Source organism: Vidua macroura, chromosome 16, assembly GCF_024509145.1.
Source record: "Vidua macroura isolate BioBank_ID:100142 chromosome 16, ASM2450914v1, whole genome shotgun sequence".
NCBI lineage: Eukaryota > Metazoa > Chordata > Aves > Passeriformes > Viduidae > Vidua > Vidua macroura.
In genome coordinates this window covers 16,377,351-16,395,290 of record NC_071586.1, presented here as the reverse complement: position 1 = coordinate 16,395,290, position 17,940 = coordinate 16,377,351, and the positions used below count along the sequence as shown (strand labels likewise).

Below are 17,940 nucleotides of genomic sequence, written 5' to 3'. Positions count from 1 at the left end.
AATTATGGGATCAACAGGAGTCAGCGTGCAAGACACATAATATTGAGATTAAGTCATGAAATCACAAAGCACATGCTAATCACCCTGAAAATCACTGACAGCTGGGCTGGGAGGGCCCCGGCCCCATCTGAGCTGCTGCCTCCCAGCCCTGAAGCAAACAGAAGAGCTGCTTCCATGTTTAGTTCATTCTGTCATTTTACAGAAACAGCGCTCATTTCACCTGGAAAGAGATGTCAAGGTCCAGATCAGTCCACTGGTGCCACTGAGGCAGAGCTCTGCCCCTTCTGTTTGAAAATCAGTATCTTGTCTAGTCCACATTTGACAGGCTCGGGGTGTTCAACTCCTGCCAGGAGTGTGCCCAGCAGCAGGCAGGGGAGCAAACAGCTGTGAAGGGAGGCTTTTTATGGAAAAAAAATAAATTAACACAGAACCAAAGAATCATTCTGGTTGGAAAAGCCCTCTAAGATCATTGAGTCCAACCATTTCCCCAGCACTGCCAAGGCCACCATTAGCCCTTGTCCCCAAGTGCCACATACTCATGGCTTTTAAATCCCTCCAGGGCTGGTGATTCCACTACTGTCCTAGGCAGCCTTTGCCAAAGTTATAAGATTTTATTCTTATTTTAAAATAGAAAAAAAGATTCTAGGATCTTTCTAAAACAGCTTATAAAACTGTTTTGAAACACTAATGCACCTCACCTGCATTTATTTCACCCATGTCAAAAGCCTGGCACCAGGGAAGGTAAAGCAGTGAGGTGATGGGACAAGGGGGAATGGCTTCCCACTGCCAGAGGGCAGGGATGGATGGGATATTGGAAAGAAATCCTTCCCTGGCAGGGTGGGCAGGCCCTGGCAGCCGTGGCTGCCCCTGGATCCCTGGAAATGTCCCAGGCCAGGCTGGACAGGGCTCGGAGCAGCCTGGGACGGTGGAAGGTGTCCCTGCCCAGGACAGGGGTGGAACTGGGTGAGCTTTAAGGTCCCTTCCAACCCAAGCCATGCCAGGATTCTATGTTCCTAAGGTCCCTTCCTGCCAAGTAACTCCGGGAGGTTTGTGTCACTGATCCCAGGCTGCGTTAGGCGATCTTGACCTGGCGGGAGCGGCAGCAGCAGAATCAGGTGCCATTCCTTGGGATGCGCTAGGAGGAAATCGAAGTAACATTCCAAGGGCCCGGGACCAAGGCGGGAGGGACTGCCGGCAGCAGGAGGCGGGCCCGGCCGTGCCGCCGGGGCGGGCCGGGGCGGGCCGGGAGGCGGCGGCGCCGGTGCCGGTCTCGGCGGGGAGCGCTGCCGGAGCCGCACGGGCGGCAGGTACGGGGCACCGGGGGCCGGGGGGGGGGGGCCGGGAGAGGCTGTGCGGGGTCGGTGCTGGCCGGTGCCTTCGGCCCCGAGACGCTGCCGAGGGATGCCCGCGGGCATCTCTCAGCGCCCTCGGGCATCCCTGGGCAGCGCCTCGGGCCGCAGGGACCGGCTCGACGGGACTGGTGGTGGTGTCTTTTACCCTGCCACACACCTGAGGTCACCCGGCCTCTGCCTGGTTTTGCAGCAGCGGGGCAGGTTTTCGTGCCGGGCAGGGATTTGGGGTGTTCCCGGCGTGCAGCAAGGGGTAGTAATTCGGATTTAACCTTTATTTACACAGGGGTTTCCTTTAATCTCCCTGATAAAAGAGAATGGGAGCAAACCGCATCTGCCTGGAGTAGTTTGGTGTTTGGTTTGGTACTGGAATTGTGCCATCTCCCCCAGGATGGTGCTCCCAGTGAGGCAGAGTGTGCTCGCAGCATCCCAGGGGATGGGCTTGCTGGTGGTGGGGGTTTGCTCCTCTTGCTGTCCAGGGTTCCCACCGGTCCTTGCCCAAGCAGCAAAGGGAATTCAGCAATGTGACCTGACTGGCACGTGAGGAGCACGGCTTGTGATTGTCCACGAGAGAGAAAGAGAGAGAGGGACATCATGGGAACCACAGGATCATGGATTGCTTTGAGTTGGAAGGGACCTTCAAGTCCACCTCATTTCACTCCCTGCCCTGGGCAGGGACACCTTCCACTACCTCAGGCTGCTCCAAGCCCTGGGCACCCTGTGCCAGGACCTCCCCACCCTCCCAGGGAAGGATTTCTTTCCAATATCCCATCCATCCCTGCCCTCTGGTAGTGGGAAGCTATTCCCCCTTGTTGCCCTTGTCCCTCCAGGCCTTGTCCCCAGTCCCTCTGCAGCTCTCCTGGAGCCCCTTCAGGCCCTGCAAGGGGCTCTGAGCTCTGCCTGGAGCCTTCTCCTCTCCAGGTGAGCAGCCCCAGCTGTCCCAGCCTGTCCCAGAGCAGAGGGGAGCTCAGGGCTGGGCAGGGGAGCGGGAGCAGAGTGCCTGGCACACGGCACAGTCAGGCCAGTGCTATCTGAGCTCCCAGACTGTAAATACTCCTGAGTGCTGCCCGCTGGCCCGGAGGCGCCTGCGTGGGTTGGAGCCGTGGGCGCTGGAGCTGGCACTGAGTGCCCTGGCCACTGTCCCTGCACAGCCCCAGCAGCACAGAGCATCTGCTGGGAGCTCTGACCCCACCTTGAGACAGGCTTTCCTTGCTCACTGACACGTGGCTGCTCCACTTTTCAAACTGCCAGCCTGTAAACTTGTGAGGTCATAAAGGAAATTCCTCTAATTTGCAAAAATACCACTAGAGAGTATAGATGTCTCATTTAGGAAAACTAGGCTTCTCCCTCAGGGTTCAGGGGAGATGGCAGATGAGCAGCTGGTCATCAAAGAGGAGTGACTAGTGTGTCCCAGGAGAGAAAGTGCTGAGCAATCACAGTGTCATTGGCCGGTAGTGTCAGCGTGGTTTTGCAGCCCATATCTGACCCTGGAGCTTCCAGCAGTGGGCCAAGTTTTGCTCATGACTTTATTTCCTTCAAGTGGCAATTGCCCTAGGAAAACCCCAGAGGAGATTCGACAGAGTCAACAGGATCATTTCGTAATGTGGGAGTCTGATGTCACTGTGAGGTGGAGGAGTTTCAGCCAGGGTGATGCTGGGATGAGGCAGGGCTGGGCTCAGCTGCTGGGACAGGAGGACACGTCCACAGCACAGAGGAACCCCACTGGAACCAGGAGCAGGTTTCTCTTAGGACGGCTTTGGTCATCACAGGGATGCACGTGCTGCCAGGAGAGGGGCCATGGCACCCTGTGGTCACACACAGGTCTCACAGCCCTGGGGTCAGCCAGTTCAGATGACCCTGCTGTGGCCAGGGCAGCCCGGAGCAGAGCACAGGTGTAAAGCAGTGCTGCCTGCCCAGAGCCACCTGCAAAGGGTTCAGAGCTGCGTGTCTGTCGAGGGGGTGGCACCTCTGTGCCCCCAGCCCTGCTCAGCTCCTGCTCCATCACTGCTCCTCTTCCTCGCTCTGCAGGGGCTGTGGGAAGGGGACACAGCTGTCAGTGCACGGATGGAGAGTGGGTCCTTACACCCCTCATTTGTCACCTCTGTGCTCAGGTGCAGCCCGCTGATGGGGCAGAGCTGGACCCACTCCAGGCTGGCACCAAACCTGGCACCAACCCTGCCCCGAGCAGCTCTGGCCCCCGAGCTCTGAGCACTGTGCCAGGGAGGAGCCCCCATAACAGGGCCTTGGGGCTCACCCGGGCAGCTTCCAGCTGTCAGCGAGGAAGAAGCCTGCTTGGAAACCTGTTTGGAAATAAAGGTAAGAAGAAAACTGTTAAAATGAGAATATACATCGCAAAAAAAGTCATCCAGGCATATTCAAATGCAGCTTTTGCTTCTTGCCATTTCTTTTATCCCATACAAAAAGGAATCGTTTCTCCCAGCACTGGCAGGTTGGTGAGTGACCCACAAAGACTGGCACACAAGTGGGGTCTCCCTGTGGCAGGAGCCAGTGGTTGGTGAGAGCAGGGACAGCCGAGGGCACGCAGCTGGCCAGCACCAGCCAGGCAGGATCCTGCCCCACACCGGGCAGGGGCTGGAAATTGCAATCTAATCTGAATCTTTTATTGGAGTTCTTAAAAGGCAGGAGAAATTTCCTCGTCTGCCTCGCTGGGCTGCCCAGGTTTCAATGAGCTCTGAGGACTGGGTTCTGTAAAGCCAAGGCTGCCCTTGCTGTGCCCCGGGCAGGGCTGGGCTGGGCTCACCCCGCGGGGCCGGGCAGCGCCTCGTGGCTCAGCCACTGCTCCCTCTCTCCTGGTATCTGCCCAAAACCCAGCCAGGCTCTGGTGCAAGGTGTGCTCCTGCCATGAGCTAACCACCCCCAGGCAGGAGGAGCCTCAGTGGCACAAGGTCGTGGAGGATGAGAGGGGGAGGTTGGGAGTCCAGGGGGCCCAAATCCCAGGACACGAGTTCCTTGGAGAACAAAATCTTTTTCTATAGGAGTAGAGCCTGCCCTCAGATCTTAGAGGAAGCAGCTGGGATTTGTTCTTCCCAAAGTCCTCTCCCACAGGGGATCACCTACATCTAACATCACAGGTAAGAGGCATGCAGTGAAAACCATCACCTCTCTTTGTGTCATGGAGCGAGGCTTCAAAACCTGTTGGGTTTATACTGTTACCAAACTCTCTATGTGCTACTCAGGAGAGCTTGCAGATCTGACCAGCAGATCAAGGAATCAGTATCACCTTTTTTATTTTTGAAAAGTATGAAGAATCCACCTCCTTTCACTCCCCAGGGCCCGTGCACACGTTTGCTGCCTTCTTTGCTCACCTGGAAGTAATGCTGTGTCACTCTCGTTCCTGCCCTGCCGAGTGCTGCTCCTTAGTGAACTATTGCTGCATTATTCCAGCACTCTTCCTCCCAGGATGGGGCCTAGTCCCAGCATTAATCTTTAACTCTGCTCTCCTGCAGCTTAAATCTGACAAATGTTCTGAGTGGCTGCCTCAGGTTCTTTTTGAAATCTTGCCTCGGGATGTTAAGATTTAGTAACACAGTTTCTAACCTTAAAATAGCAGCACAAAATGTTCTATTTACTCACAAAATGAATGCCAAGTATGCAGCATCCTTCACCAGAGCGGGGGAGTGGGGGGGCCATACTGATAATATCTGACAGACAAAGGAATTTGGTGGAAAGAACCAATCTGGTGTCCCTCCTCCAGCAGGCAGCAGCCCTGGACAGCATTCCTGGTCCTGAGAAAGGTGCTGCTGCTTCCAGTTCCTCTTCTTCTGTCCCTCTGAAAGCTGGATGTGCTCTAATACTTCTTACTTTAAGGAAAAATTGTCTCAGGCTCCATGTGAGGTTGAACCCTGAACGCTGTGAGCCTGAGCTCTGCCCAAGCCACTCCTGCGTGTACTGCTTGGTCCATCTAGTGTTGGCTGAGGCTGGGACAGCATTCCAGCTGTATCGGTGTGCACACAGCATTCCCAATCCCTGAGCAGCTCCTGGGCAGGCTCTGCCACACTGCAGGGCCTTGGCCATGCTCGGGAGCCACCAGGCACGGCCACGTCCCGCAGGTCCCGGTCACTCAGCTCCGGTGGGGCCAGCAAGAACCCAAAATGTGACAAAAGCATTCCCCACCTTTGGAACTGCCAGTCCCAGAGCTCTCCTGTGTCCCCCCAGGAGGCTGGGTGCCATGTGGCTGCCATGGCACGACCCTGCAGAACATCTGAGTTTTTCCTGGCTCACAAGCCACGGCCGTGCCATGGCAGTGACCGTCCCACTCCTGCTGTGCTGACAGCACCTGGCGTGGCACAGCCCTGCTCCTCCTCACAGCTGGTTTGGGGTGTTTTCTCCTGCTCACAGGCAGCAGCATGAACCTGAAGAAGTACCTGGTGCGGGCGCTGCATCGCCTGCAGAAGGGCCCTGGTTACACCTACAAGGAGCTGCTGGTCTGGTACTGCGACAACACCAACACCCACGGCCCCAAGCGCATCATCAAGGAGGGGCCAAAGAAGAAATTAATCTGGTTCTTCCTAACGTTGCTCTTTGCATCCCTGGTGTTCTGGCAGTGGGGCATCCTCATCAACACCTACCTCTCCTACAATGTCACCTCGTCTCTCTCCATTGGCTTTAAGACCATGAAGTTCCCTGCAGTCACTATTTGCAATGCCAACCCTTTCAAGTAAGTTTTTCTTCTCCCAGTTTCCCCGTGTGTGCCCTAACCCCTCAGAAGCATTGCCAGTGTGAGGTACTGTGAGGTTCCTGTCTGAGACATCACGTTAGGAGCATCAATGGAGTCACCAGGTGGCCCTAACACCAAATGAAGAACAATGTGAGGATGAATGGCTCAGGGCCAGAGGAGGGTTCATCTGCCTGCAAGTTCTCCTGGGCTTCACAGAATCCCAGAACAGTTTGGGTTGGGAAGGGACCTTCATCTCATCTCACCCCCTGCCCTGGGCACGGACACCTCCCACTGTCCCAGGCTGCTCCAAGCCCTGTCCAGCCTGGCCTGGGACACTTCCAGGGACCCAGGGGCAGCCCCAGCTGCTCTGGGCACCCTGTGCCAGGGCCTCCCTACCCTCATGGGGAAGAGTTTCTTCCTAACACAGTTTCTGCACCATATCAGTCAATCTAATGAAGGTTTTTACCTCCCTGCAAACTTTCCTCAGCTCGTAAAAGAACCAAATTCAGCTCACCTTTCCCAGCCAGAATCAGTCTTTCCATCTTTCCCCACAATTTCCTTCCTTCCCCTTCCTCACGGCGAGCGTTCTTCCCATTGCTCATACTCCAGTCACTAAGGGCTGGTTCCACAGTCCTGTCTGCCAGGAACCACAGAGACAGAACTGAATTGTGATTTCAAAGGAGTCACTGATTTTCATTAGAGATGCTTTAAATTTATAGTTGTTTTAAATCCATACAAGAGTGTAGCCCAAGGCAAGACGCTCTCAGCCAACACAGGAATTGCTTAGGGGTAGTTTTTCCTCCGTTTGCTAGAGGTGTTTTGTGTAAACTGTAGTGAATTACTGAACCAGAACCCATGTGGCCCAGCACTGGTGTATTCAGCCCTGCAGCACTCCCTGTTTATCCTCCCACTGCCCTTCTGCCTGCTGGGACACCAGTGTCCGAGCTGCCCGTGCTCTGCATGGAGGCTCCCGTTGTCCCCCAGTAAATGTAGGCAGCACGCTGAGGACCCCAGGAAGGTCCAAGCCAGCAGCGTGGCAGGTGAGCTGCCACGTGTCCCCAGCCATGGCACTGGCTGGTCCCAGCTCCCTGTCCCGCAGGTACTCGGAGGTGAAGCCCCTGCTGAAGGAGCTGGACAGGCTCATTGAGGCGGCGCTGGAGAGGATCCTGCAGCCCACGCCAGGCAACAGCAGCGAGAACGAGTCCCTGCCACTCGACCTGGAGCTCTGGAACCAGATCCCCCTGGTCCTCATCGACGAGCACGACAAAGACAATCCCATCATCCTGGACATCTTTGAGACCAACCAGACTGCTGCAGGCAGCGAACCTGCCATGGACAACAGAACCAGTGTGAGCAGTGACACTGCTGGGGGCCACCAGCTCTCTGGGGGCAACAAAACCATGGACAACGAAACCACTGAGGGGAACCAAACCACTGCTGCACCTGCCCCAACCAACACCACGCCGGAAGAGAAGAAGTACAAGCTGGCAGTGAAGCTGGTGAGAGGGCTCCCACAGTGGCAGTGGCCAGAGATGAGGGATGGGTGCCTCGGCCAGGATGCAGCGGGGAGATCTGTGTCCTCCCCATGGCCACTCTGCCCTGGGGCTCTGGTCTGGCTGTGCCAGGTCTGGGGACTGCCTGTGCCCACACCCAGCCCTGCTGCAGGCTGAGCTCAGGACAGAGCCAGGATGGTCCCTGCAGGCTCCCAGACACCTTCACCCCTTCCTTGGGCCAGACACCCAAAATGCCAGGGAGAGGCTGTGGCTGCTGCCCCATCCCTTTCCTGCTGCAGTCAGCAGTGCAGAGGCACAAGGTGGACCTGGAACCCCTCACCCCTTGTGGGGTCACCCTGGGGATGATGTATAACCTGCCCAGCAGGGAAATGTCCCTGGGGAAGGACCCTGTAATGACAGCCAGCTCGGTGTGGCAGCAGCCTGTGGCTCCCTCAGGCTGAACCTCTCAGTGCCTGGTGCTGCAGGCAGGGCTGGCATCCGGGTGAGCACAGGGAGGGGGTCACGCCGTGGCCCTGCCATGCCCCCGGGGGCTCAGGGCTGCCTGCTCTGTGTCCCCAGTGCAGCCATCAGGGCTCTGACAACTGCACGTACCGCAACTTCAGCAGCGCGGCGCAGGCGGTGACCGAGTGGTACATCCTGCAGTCCACCTCCATCCTCTCCAAGGTCCCGCTGCACGAGAAGATCAGGATGGGCTACCAGGCAGAGGACATGATCCTGGCCTGTCTCTATGGGGCTGAACCCTGCAACTACAAGTAGGTGCACACGAGCTCCCTGCTCCTTTTGTCCCTGCAGGAATGAACAGCATGCGGGTTCCTTTCTCTTTTTAAGGTATATATCAGCTACTAATGAGATTGCTGCTGATTCTCAGCTCTAACAACACTTCCCAGAGGTTTTCTGGAGGTAATCCTGAAATGTGTTCTTTTGGAACAGTGCTGGTTGAGTTAGAGGTTTGGATGGGCTGTTTTGCTCATGACGTACCAAGACCAGCAGCACCCAGGCTATGCAGTGATAACCAGGTGCTGAGTCAGCAGCACGGCCCCCAGGTACAGCCCCCCTCCTTTTGCACAAGGCTCTGAGAAATGCATTTTAGCCAACTTTGTTTCCTATGAATCCCAAGCTCCCATCTGCAGTGCTGAGGAAGGGGAGTATTGGTGCTGGGATCTCCCATGCGGGAAGAATGATGTCTAAACTCCAATGATTTCAGAAGGCTAATTAATTACTTTATTAAACTATATTATACTATAACTATATTACACTATATTACAATAACAAGAACTATCACTAACTAGAAAACCCGTGAGTCTCTCCTGAGAGTCCCGACACACACGTGGATCCAACTGGTCCATGAATCCAAAACACCACCACCAGAATCCAATCAAGCAATCACCTTGGGTACACAATCTCCAGAACACATTCCACATGGGCACAAACAGGAGCAGCGAATAAGATAAGAATTGTTTTGATTCTCTTTTCTCTGCTTCTCTCACAGCTTCTCTCAGGAGAAATCCCGAGGAAGCCAAGTCTCTCTCTGTTCAGAGGGCATGTGAATACCACAGGGGAGCACACAGCAGCACCCCAGGCTGTGGGGAGCCCTGTCCCTTCTGCAGCAAGGGCGACCAAGAACTGTCATCAAAGCACGAGCCATAATGCCAGCCCAGACCTGTAACCACAGCTCAGACTGAGCAAGTGTCCTCTCACCTGTGTGACAAATGTCCCTCTCCATCCAACTGAGCGCTGTCCCCAGGGCCATGTCCCAGCACACACCTGTACCTTGCCTTGCCTTTTTTTCAAAACCAGATGGATTGAAGTGTTATCAGCTGTAGTCCCTGTGCTGATAGGAACACCTTTGCAGGTGTTTAGCAGATGAGGCAATGGGAGCACAGCTGGGCCCACCTTCTGCTTCATGTCACACCCCTTTAGCCCTCCCGAGAGTCACGGTTTTCTGTGTATGATTCTTCCAGGAATTTCACCCAAATCTACCACCCAGACCATGGTAACTGCTACATCTTTAACTGGGGCATGGATGAAGAGGCTCTCAACTCCTCCAACCCCGGGGCTGAGTTTGGTAAGGGAGCACTCTGTGGTGGAGGAGGGGGCTGGAGGGGCAGACGTGAGGGCTCTGTCTCTTGGAGCCCATTTCTGTCACTCAGGGCAGATTTATGATTCCTCTGTCACTGGAGCACTGCAACAGGGGACAGAGCCTTTCCAGAAGGGAATGAGCCCCAAAAGGAAAATGTGCCACAGAGAAAAAAGTGACTACAGACACGTAGCAGAGGGGCATCCTCTGGATATTTGAAATATCTGAGGCAGCACCTGACTGTTCCCAGCTATTCACCACCATAAGTGTTCCTGCACAGGTCAGGCTGCCATGGCAGCCAGACCCTGGCTCATCCCAAGGAACAGGGAGAAGAAAATAGACTCCCTTCTTTCCCCAAGCCTCACCTTCCAATACAATTCCTGTTGTGAGTGTTTTGTCTGGTGTCCCAGGGCTGAAGCTGATTCTGGACATCAGCCAGCAGGACTACATTCCCTACCTGTCCTCTGCCGCTGGGGCCAGGCTCATGCTGCACCAACAGAAGAGCTTCCCCTTCCTCAAGGATCAGGGCATCTACGCCATGGCTGGGACAGAAACCTCCATTGGAGTGCTGGTGGTATGTGTGGCATTCCTCGGGAGCAGATTGTCTGAGAATAATGTTATCTGATGGGACCAAAACCAAGTTTGCTTTAAGTCTTGGCTGAACTGGCTCAAACCAAAGGAGGCAAGGTACACACCTGTCAGGGGCTGGAGCGCTTTATGGAGGATTTTATGTAACTGTCCTGGCAAAGTGCTTTATTGAGGCCGGAGTACTGGGCTCAGGTCGTGGTTGTCTCTTTCTCCAGCGTGTCAGAGGGCCCTGAACAGCCTCGCCTGCCTGGACCCACCCAGGGCAGGGGCTGCAGCCTCCTCAGCTCTGCCACCGCTGACTCTTCATTTTTAGCAAAGCCAGTGGGCAGCACAGAATTACAGAGCCTCTGGGAAATGGGCACAGGGACCTGTGGAGCAGGATGAGCAGTCTGGTGTTTGGGTTTCTTTCCAGGATGAGCTGGAGCGGATGGGTTATCCCTACAGCGACTGCACCGTGAACGGCTCCGACGTCCCGGTCAAAAACCTCTACAGCCAGTACAACACCTCCTACTCCATTCAGGTAAAACGGCCTTCTAAATCAAACAACACTCTCTAGGAAAAATCCTCAGAGCAGTTAAATCTTTGTCTGTCATGCAGGGTACTGGGGAATCATAAAATCTTTCAAGATCATCAAATCCAAGTATCAACACAGCACCACCACTATAAACCATGTCCTCAAGTGCCACATCACATGGTTTTTGAGCACTTCCAGGGATGGTGACTTCACCACTGCCCTGGGCAGCCTGCTCAAATGCTTTACAACCCTTTCCATGAAAAATTTTTCCTAATATCTGGTCTAAGCCCCACATGGTTCTGTAGGAACAGTCACTGAGGCTCTGGGAAACTTCTGCTGAGACAATGTCAAAGTGACACTTCTCAGGAGCTCGTGTTTCGTGTACACAAGTGATATTTACCCCTGACAGGAGATGAATACAAAGAGAGAGTCTCCCTCTGAACACTCCTGCGATCTGTAACTTTTTTCTCTTTGGGGGAGTTAAGTAATTTTTCACCCTGAAAACGCAGCTGGTTTGTACAGGAAGGGAAACAGCCTTTTGCTTCTTCATCACTCTGAAAATTGGATGAGCAAGTTGAGTGTCAGTAAACCTTGCATCTGTAGAAATTTCGAGTGCCAACACTAAGCACAGGTTAATTTGTAACAGGCTGTACTGGAGAAAGAAGCAGCTCTCGAGGGTGCGATGTGATAATAAGGGAAACACCCAAAGCATTTGGGGTGATTCACAGATGCACCTGGAGATCAGCAGGGCTCTGGGCTGGCAGTGGTTTTATATTTCTACCTTTATATAATATAATAACAACTGGACCACTTTACCCAGCTTTTAAAGATGCTTGTATAAGGTTTAAGCAAACACTTGGGAGGATTGCATTATTCCCTAGAAGTGCAAACGCTGACGGAGTGCTGTGCCCATGTAACGCCACTTCAGAGCCCTCTCAGCAAAACCAGGCTCTTCCATCCCTGCCTGACTGCTCTGCACTCTGTGGACCTTTCCTATCACACAGAAATTCTCTGCTTGTCCTTCCCACAACTGTTAAATTTAATTATCTTCTCATAGACTTTGCTATTGCTTTGTGCTGCCTCATGCAGAATCCCACTCCAGTCTCAGGTGATGAATTTCACACTTCACCAAGCTAATGGCAGTGCTGCAGCTGGAGCTGCAGCCACAATCCTCCCCAGGAGAGCAGCACCTACACAAAGATCATTCACGTCTGCTCTTTATGTTGAAGGATTTGGAAATTCCTGGCCCTTTGTCAGTGTTGTGTAAAGCCTCGAGAGCACAGCCATGTCTGTGGTGGAAGAGAACATTTGTATTCCCTTTTGGAAGCCTGATTATTACTTCTGTGAAGCTCTAAAATAATGGAGAAATGAGCAGTTTCTTGTGTGTCTGGGAGCGGGTGCTGAGCTCCTTTTGTCTCCCACGAGGTCTCACCCAGGGCCAGCTCCCATGGGTGGCTTTAAAAACTCCAGTGCCCAGCAAGGCTGGAAGAGGTTCTGGGCAGGGATAGGCTCTGGCAGCCCCCACTTCCTCTGCACCTTCTTCCCTCTCTGCCTGCAGCCCCAAGATCTCCTGTTCAGTGCAAGAGGGAGGGAATTCCTGGGGGCAGAGGGGCTCTCGGGGCCGCTGCCAGCCCAGCAGCACGGAGCTCCCGAGGGCCCAGCCCGAGGCTGAGCACCCCTCTTCCCTCCCCAGGCCTGCCTGCGCTCCTGCTTCCAAACCCACATGGTGGAGATCTGTGGCTGTGGGCACTACATGTTCCCTTTACCTGAAGGGGTGAATTACTGCAATAACGAGGACAACCCAGGCTGGGGTAAGAGCTGCTGGGGGCTCTGGGGCCGAGCTCTGCTGCTGTCCCTGCAGCTCCTGCACGGCTGCTCCCTATGGGACGTGGCCACCTGGGCCAGTGCTGGGGAGAAGGGGCCAGATTTGTCTGGGCTGTGGGCTGGGGGAGCCCTTGGGCACCAAAGAGAGAGAACACAGGTTATCACTCCAGGCCTCTGCACCCAAAAATTTTGGGTCCCCAGCAGGGGCAATGGAGTGCTTCCCTGGGGGTAGCACAGCTCTGTGCTGGCAGAGCCCAGGGCTGTGCCAAAAACACCAAGCCTGGGCAAACTGGCTCTCTAAGAACTGTCACTGACGGTTTATTTTTAATTTATTAGTAAATTGTCTGAGTGTTTTGCCCAAGTTTTCAAGGAAAGGAAAGGTGAAAGGGAAGATGGCAAATCTGTGCAGAATGGTCATACCTAATATTTATTTTGATAAATGAAACTGATATAGGTCAGTAACTGGGTCCTTATCTAAACAGATACTTTAATTTTGTTTTCACCAAACAGCATATTGCTATTCCTCTCTGAGATCCAGCATAAAACAGCGTCAGATCTGCATTGACTCCTGTAAAGAAACCTGCAAGTGAGTACCTGAGCCTGATCTGGATCTGTGGAGGTGGAGGGATCCTTCACTTTGACTCCCATCAGTCCTGGCTTTCCTAAAAGGGCAGCGAACCCTGCGGGGCTGGTTTGCTGTGTGAGAACTGAAGTTCCAGAGACTTCAGAGGAGGGGAAATCTCCGTACTAACGCTCTCCCTCTTCGCTCCAGCGACACGCAGTACAAAATGACCATCTCCATGGCGGACTGGCCATCAGAAGCCTCTGAGGTAACCCTGACTCCTTGGCCTGTAACAGACACCGGTGGCTCCCGGGCACGTGGACGCTGGCTGTGTCAGAGCTGGTGTCCAGGCCAAAGCACCTCTGCTAAACTCCATGTTTTCCACACGCAGACCAGCAGCAGCCCCAGGGCGTGAGGAGGAGGAGGGACCCCCACAGCAGCTCCTCCCTCCCGGGGTTCTGTCCCAGTGCCCGTGTCAGCCCAAGGCTGAGCCCACCTTCCACACCCCGTGCCCACACAGGGCAGGGGGCTCCCCACAGGACAGGGAAGGAGCACCCACTGCCCTGCTGAGGCAGAGCTGCCCTGCTCAGGTCCACAGCGTCCCCCTCCACCTGCACACGGGGCCAGGGCTGCCTGGGACGGGGCACAGCACCCGCAGGGCTCATGCTCTTCGGGAGCACTGGGTGCCTCTACTCCTTCTGAACAGATTTTGTTTCCCTAGGACTGGATTTTCCATATTCTGTCTTATGAAAGGGATATGTCAACAAATGTGACTCTGGACAGGTGAGTGAAAGGAACAACCACTTTATCTCCTCTGCTGAGCCTGTTAACATCAGCCTGACACGAGCCTTGGCGCTGGGCCAGCGCACGCGGGTGCGAATGCGCAGGGAGGACGAGGTTTGCAGCCTGTTCAGCTGGGGCACACGAAAAGCAGATCCAAAAGGCACTTCATGCATGTCCTCTGCTCTCCAGAGCTGCAAACTGGGTCAGTCAAACTCAGTGTAAAGTAAAACCAGCATTAAGGAGAGCTCCAATGTCATAACGTTCGTCACTTCATACTGACGTCTTGGTGTCTCTCCGTCCCACGCTCAGGCTGGAGCAGAGGTGCAGGACATTGACAGCCAGCTCCTCACCGGGGTGGGTTTTGTTCTTCACAGGAATGGGATCATCAAGCTGAACATTTACTTCCAGGAGTACAACTACCGCACCATCTCGGAGTCAGCTGCCACCACGGTGAGTGCCCATCCCAGCCCTCCTGGCAGGGCAGGCACAGGAGCCGGCCAGCTGGGACGGGCAGGGCTCAGTGCCCTGGGGGCCAGTCTGTCACGTCCCTCGAGGCTGCTTTTTGGCACACCTGCTGTAATGAAGTGGATGAAGCCACCTCTGCCTGGTGGCTCACAGCCCTCAATTCCTTCCCCCACTCCACCTCCCGTCCCCGTCCCAGCCCTGCTCGAGGGACCCACAGCACAGGAGGGGCCCAGCAGGCAGGTCCCAGGTGCAGGGGCATCACCCCATCAGCAGCAGGGCACACGGGGGATGGATCGGGGTGGGGCACAGCTGAGGGGCTCCACTTCCTCAGCTCGCTCCACTCTCCTCCCACAGATCGTTTGGCTGCTGTCGAGCCTGGGAGGCCAGTTTGGGTTCTGGATGGGGGGCTCGGTGCTGTGCCTCATTGAGTTTGGGGAGATCATCATCGACTCGCTCTGGATCACCATCATCAACGTGATCAGCTGGTGCAAAGGCCTGAAGCAGAGGCGGGCGCGGGCGCGGTACCCGGACGCGCCCCCGACGGTGTCGCAGCTGGTGGAGGCCCACACCAACCTGGGCTTCCAGCACGAGGCCGTGGGGGCCGTGCCCAGGGCCGAGGCGCTGCCCCCCGAGCCCGGCACGCCCCCGCCCAACTACGACTCCCTGCGCGTGCAGCCCCTGGCCACCCTCGGCCCCGACAGCGGCACGGACACCGAGTGACCACAGGGTCCTGGCAGCTCCTGCCGGCCACCGAGTGACCACAGGGTCCTGGCAGCTCCTGCCGGCCACTGAGTGACCACAGGGTCCTGGCAGCTCCTGCCAGCCACCGAGTGACCACAGGGTCCTGTCAGCTCCTGCTGGCCACTGAGTGACCACAGGGTCCTGTCAGCTCCTGCCGGCCACCGAGTGACCACAGGGTCCTGGCAGCTCCTGCCAGCCACCGAGTGACCACAGGGTCCTGTCAGCTCCTGCTGGCCACTGAGTGACCACAGGGTCCTGTCAGCTCCTGCCGGCCACCGCTGGGCTGGGCACTTGCTGAGCAGCTGTCTATCTGTCCAAATTCAGAGGAAAGTAAAAGCCCAAGCTGTCCTGTCCTATGACTGATCTCTGGGAGGAAGCTCTGCCTAATAAACCCTGCAATAAACCTCACAGTCAGGCTTTGGCTTCAGTGTGGAGAGCTTGTGTACATCAGTATTGCTGTAAAATCATGTCACTGTTTCTCGTCACCAGGTGGGTGGGAAGCAATTCCCAGCGAGCAGAGCAGGGTGGTGGCAGGGAGAGGAGAGGACAGGACATCCTGACAGTGGATGCAAGGCCGTGGCCTGGTAGATCACAGAACCCTAGAAGAGTTTGTGTTGGAAGGGACCTTAAAGACTGTCTCATCCCATCCCCTTCTCCAGCGCTCTTGGCTGCAGAGATGTGGCACGGCTGTGCCATACCATGGAGCAGAGCCTTGGGATGGGACCAAAGCTACCTCTGACCTCTGAGTCTGCAGAATTTCCATTCCCAAACAACTACAATGGAAACTGAGCTCTCCCTTCACTGCTGGAGCCCCTGGGTGCCCTGTTGTGCTGCTGCCCAGGGTTTGTACCACTCATGGTGCAGATGGACACAGCTGCTGGTGTGTGCCAGGAACTCGACTCCACTGAGACTCAGGTGGGAGGAAGCACCAGCCTGTTTAATTATCATTCTTGCAATAATAATAAGTTGATTTAAAAGTTGCCTTTATCTTCCCTGCTGGCAGTGGGGGTAGTCCAGTGCTGGCATGAGGTTGATGGCAGTGGCTTGCAAGGAGAACACAGGGTGCTCAGCCTGACATGAGGGCAGCCGGGGCCTCTGTTGGTCCCTGAGGGGCTGAGCTGAGTGGGCAGTGAGGTCACCTGTCCCAGCTGGCTCTGGACCCCAGGAGCTTTCCCAGGAACCCATCACAACCCACCAGGACCAGCCTTACTGAAGTACTTCTGCAAAAGTTCAAGAGGAAGCACAATCCTGTGGTTAAACCAGAACACGATGTTCTGGGCATGGTGCCCGGTGCGGGGTGGCTGCAGAGAGGGGGGTCCAGGATCCTTCTGCATGGCAAGCTCCCCAAGCACAGGCTGCTCTGGGGCAGAGCTGTGGGGCAGAGCGTGCCCAGGGTCCCTCCAGCCCCTGGGCAGTGCTGGAAATGCTGGGCCCAGTTGCTGATGAGCACCAGCAGCAGGACAGAGGAACTGGGGGACGATCTGACAGCTGAGGTGCCACCAGCACAGCTGACTGTGCCCCACACAACAGAATTCTGTGTTCAAAATTCACTGAATCCAGAGTCAGGGAGTAGTACCTCCTTAACATGTCCACACTCTGCCCCAGCCCTTTCTCCCCCAGCTGGTTCTCATTTGAAGGGGGAAGGACCAACAGCCCCCAGACACACTGCTCTGTACAGAACCACCCCACCCAGGCAGAGCCTGAGCTCAGCGAGCCCCTAAACCCACCAGAGTGCCAACAGTGCACGACAGGCAGCAAAAACATCTGTAAAGACAGAGGAATCCAGCCCCTACAAGCTGTCCTGGACTTCTCCTGTCTCCTGAAAGGAACGTTTCCGTCTCTGGGCACCACAAACACACAAGCACAGCCTCCTTTCCCACAGAAGAGCTCTTGTAAAGTGATGGCACTTGATCCCAAATCACAGATGAGTGGGAAACAAGGACCTGACACCCTCCCCTCCTGAATCAACACTCACTGCATGCAGTGCCATCCTTGGCAAAGGCCTCCAAAGGATAAAACAGTGAGAAACCAGAACACACGGTTCTTAAAACATGGGGAATGCTGACAGCAAGAACCTGGGCATCTCCTCTCACATGCTCACCAGCAGGGCCCTGGGATGGGCAGCAGGTCCCAGGCTGCTCACCCTGTCCTCATGACTTCAGCCCCAGCTGGCTGCCAGCCCAGGCCAACAGCAGCAGACAAGGAACAGCCCCAAAACCTCCCCAGCAGTGCTGGGGCAGGGGAAGGGTGGGAGAGGCACGGCTGGTGAGCTTCACCCTCCTTCCAGCAGGAGTGAAGGGAACAGAGTGTTCCCTGCAGGACAGGGACAGCTCACCATTCCAGTCACAGCTGGCTTACGGAGGTGTCTGACATCTCATAAAAGTGGGAAGTGTCGCCAGTGCTTGGCTCCAGCTCTGTCCCAGCCGGACCCAGAGCAGCCTGAGCCCAGCTGAGCAAGGGGTTTCCAGCTGCAGCAGCTCGAGACTCAGCTGCCATTCCAGTTTTGGGAGCTCCCTATATTCTGCCCCATTGTCTCCCAGGAGAGCACACTAGCCTTCTAGACCAGCTGTTTCACAAAAATCTAGAAAACAAATGGCAATAAATTCTACAAGGAAGCACGACTTTCCTTAAATTGCCATGAAATTTCCTTACAAACTTCATGGCTTTCAGTAGAATAGTGAAATTGCACCAGGAACAACCTACAAAGCTGGTTTTATTCTCAGGGCCGAGCTTTATCAAGCCTTAACTCTCAACTGAAGAGACCCTTCCTGACCCTGTACTGATGACAGCCCTGAGCAGTGGCCACTGCCTACAGGCAGCCCCCTCTGTGCTGCATCTTCCCCAT

The 17,940-nt window shown here is 55.3% G+C and overlaps 1 protein-coding gene across 1 annotated transcript; it reads left to right on the top strand.

Moving 5' to 3' along the window:
- The first annotated feature begins 1,252 nt into the window (after nt 1-1,252).
- Nucleotides 1,253-16,072, top strand: SCNN1B (sodium channel epithelial 1 subunit beta). Its single transcript, XM_053992468.1, has 15 exons — nt 1,253-1,307; nt 3,461-3,665; nt 4,346-4,441; nt 5,709-6,027; nt 7,127-7,526; nt 8,100-8,293; nt 9,503-9,606; nt 10,029-10,192; nt 10,619-10,726; nt 12,414-12,531; nt 13,055-13,130; nt 13,317-13,374; nt 13,828-13,889; nt 14,264-14,339; nt 14,709-16,072. Exons 4-15 carry the CDS (start codon nt 5,717-5,719, stop codon nt 15,072-15,074), a joined length of 2,037 nt encoding a protein of 678 aa, XP_053848443.1. The 5' UTR covers nt 1,253-1,307; nt 3,461-3,665; nt 4,346-4,441; nt 5,709-5,716; the 3' UTR covers nt 15,075-16,072.
- The last annotated feature ends 1,868 nt before the right edge of the window (nt 16,073-17,940 follow it).

Coding starts and splice junctions, on each gene's coding strand:
- SCNN1B (XM_053992468.1), top strand. CDS start 5,717: ATGAACCTGAAGAAGTACCTGGTGCGGGCGCTGCATCGCCTGCAGAAG. Junction 9,607..10,028: donor CAACCCCGGGGCTGAGTTTG/GTAAGGGAGCAC, acceptor CTGGTGTCCCAG/GGCTGAAGCTGATTCTGGAC. Junction 13,131..13,316: donor TCCTGTAAAGAAACCTGCAA/GTGAGTACCTGA, acceptor TCTTCGCTCCAG/CGACACGCAGTACAAAATGA.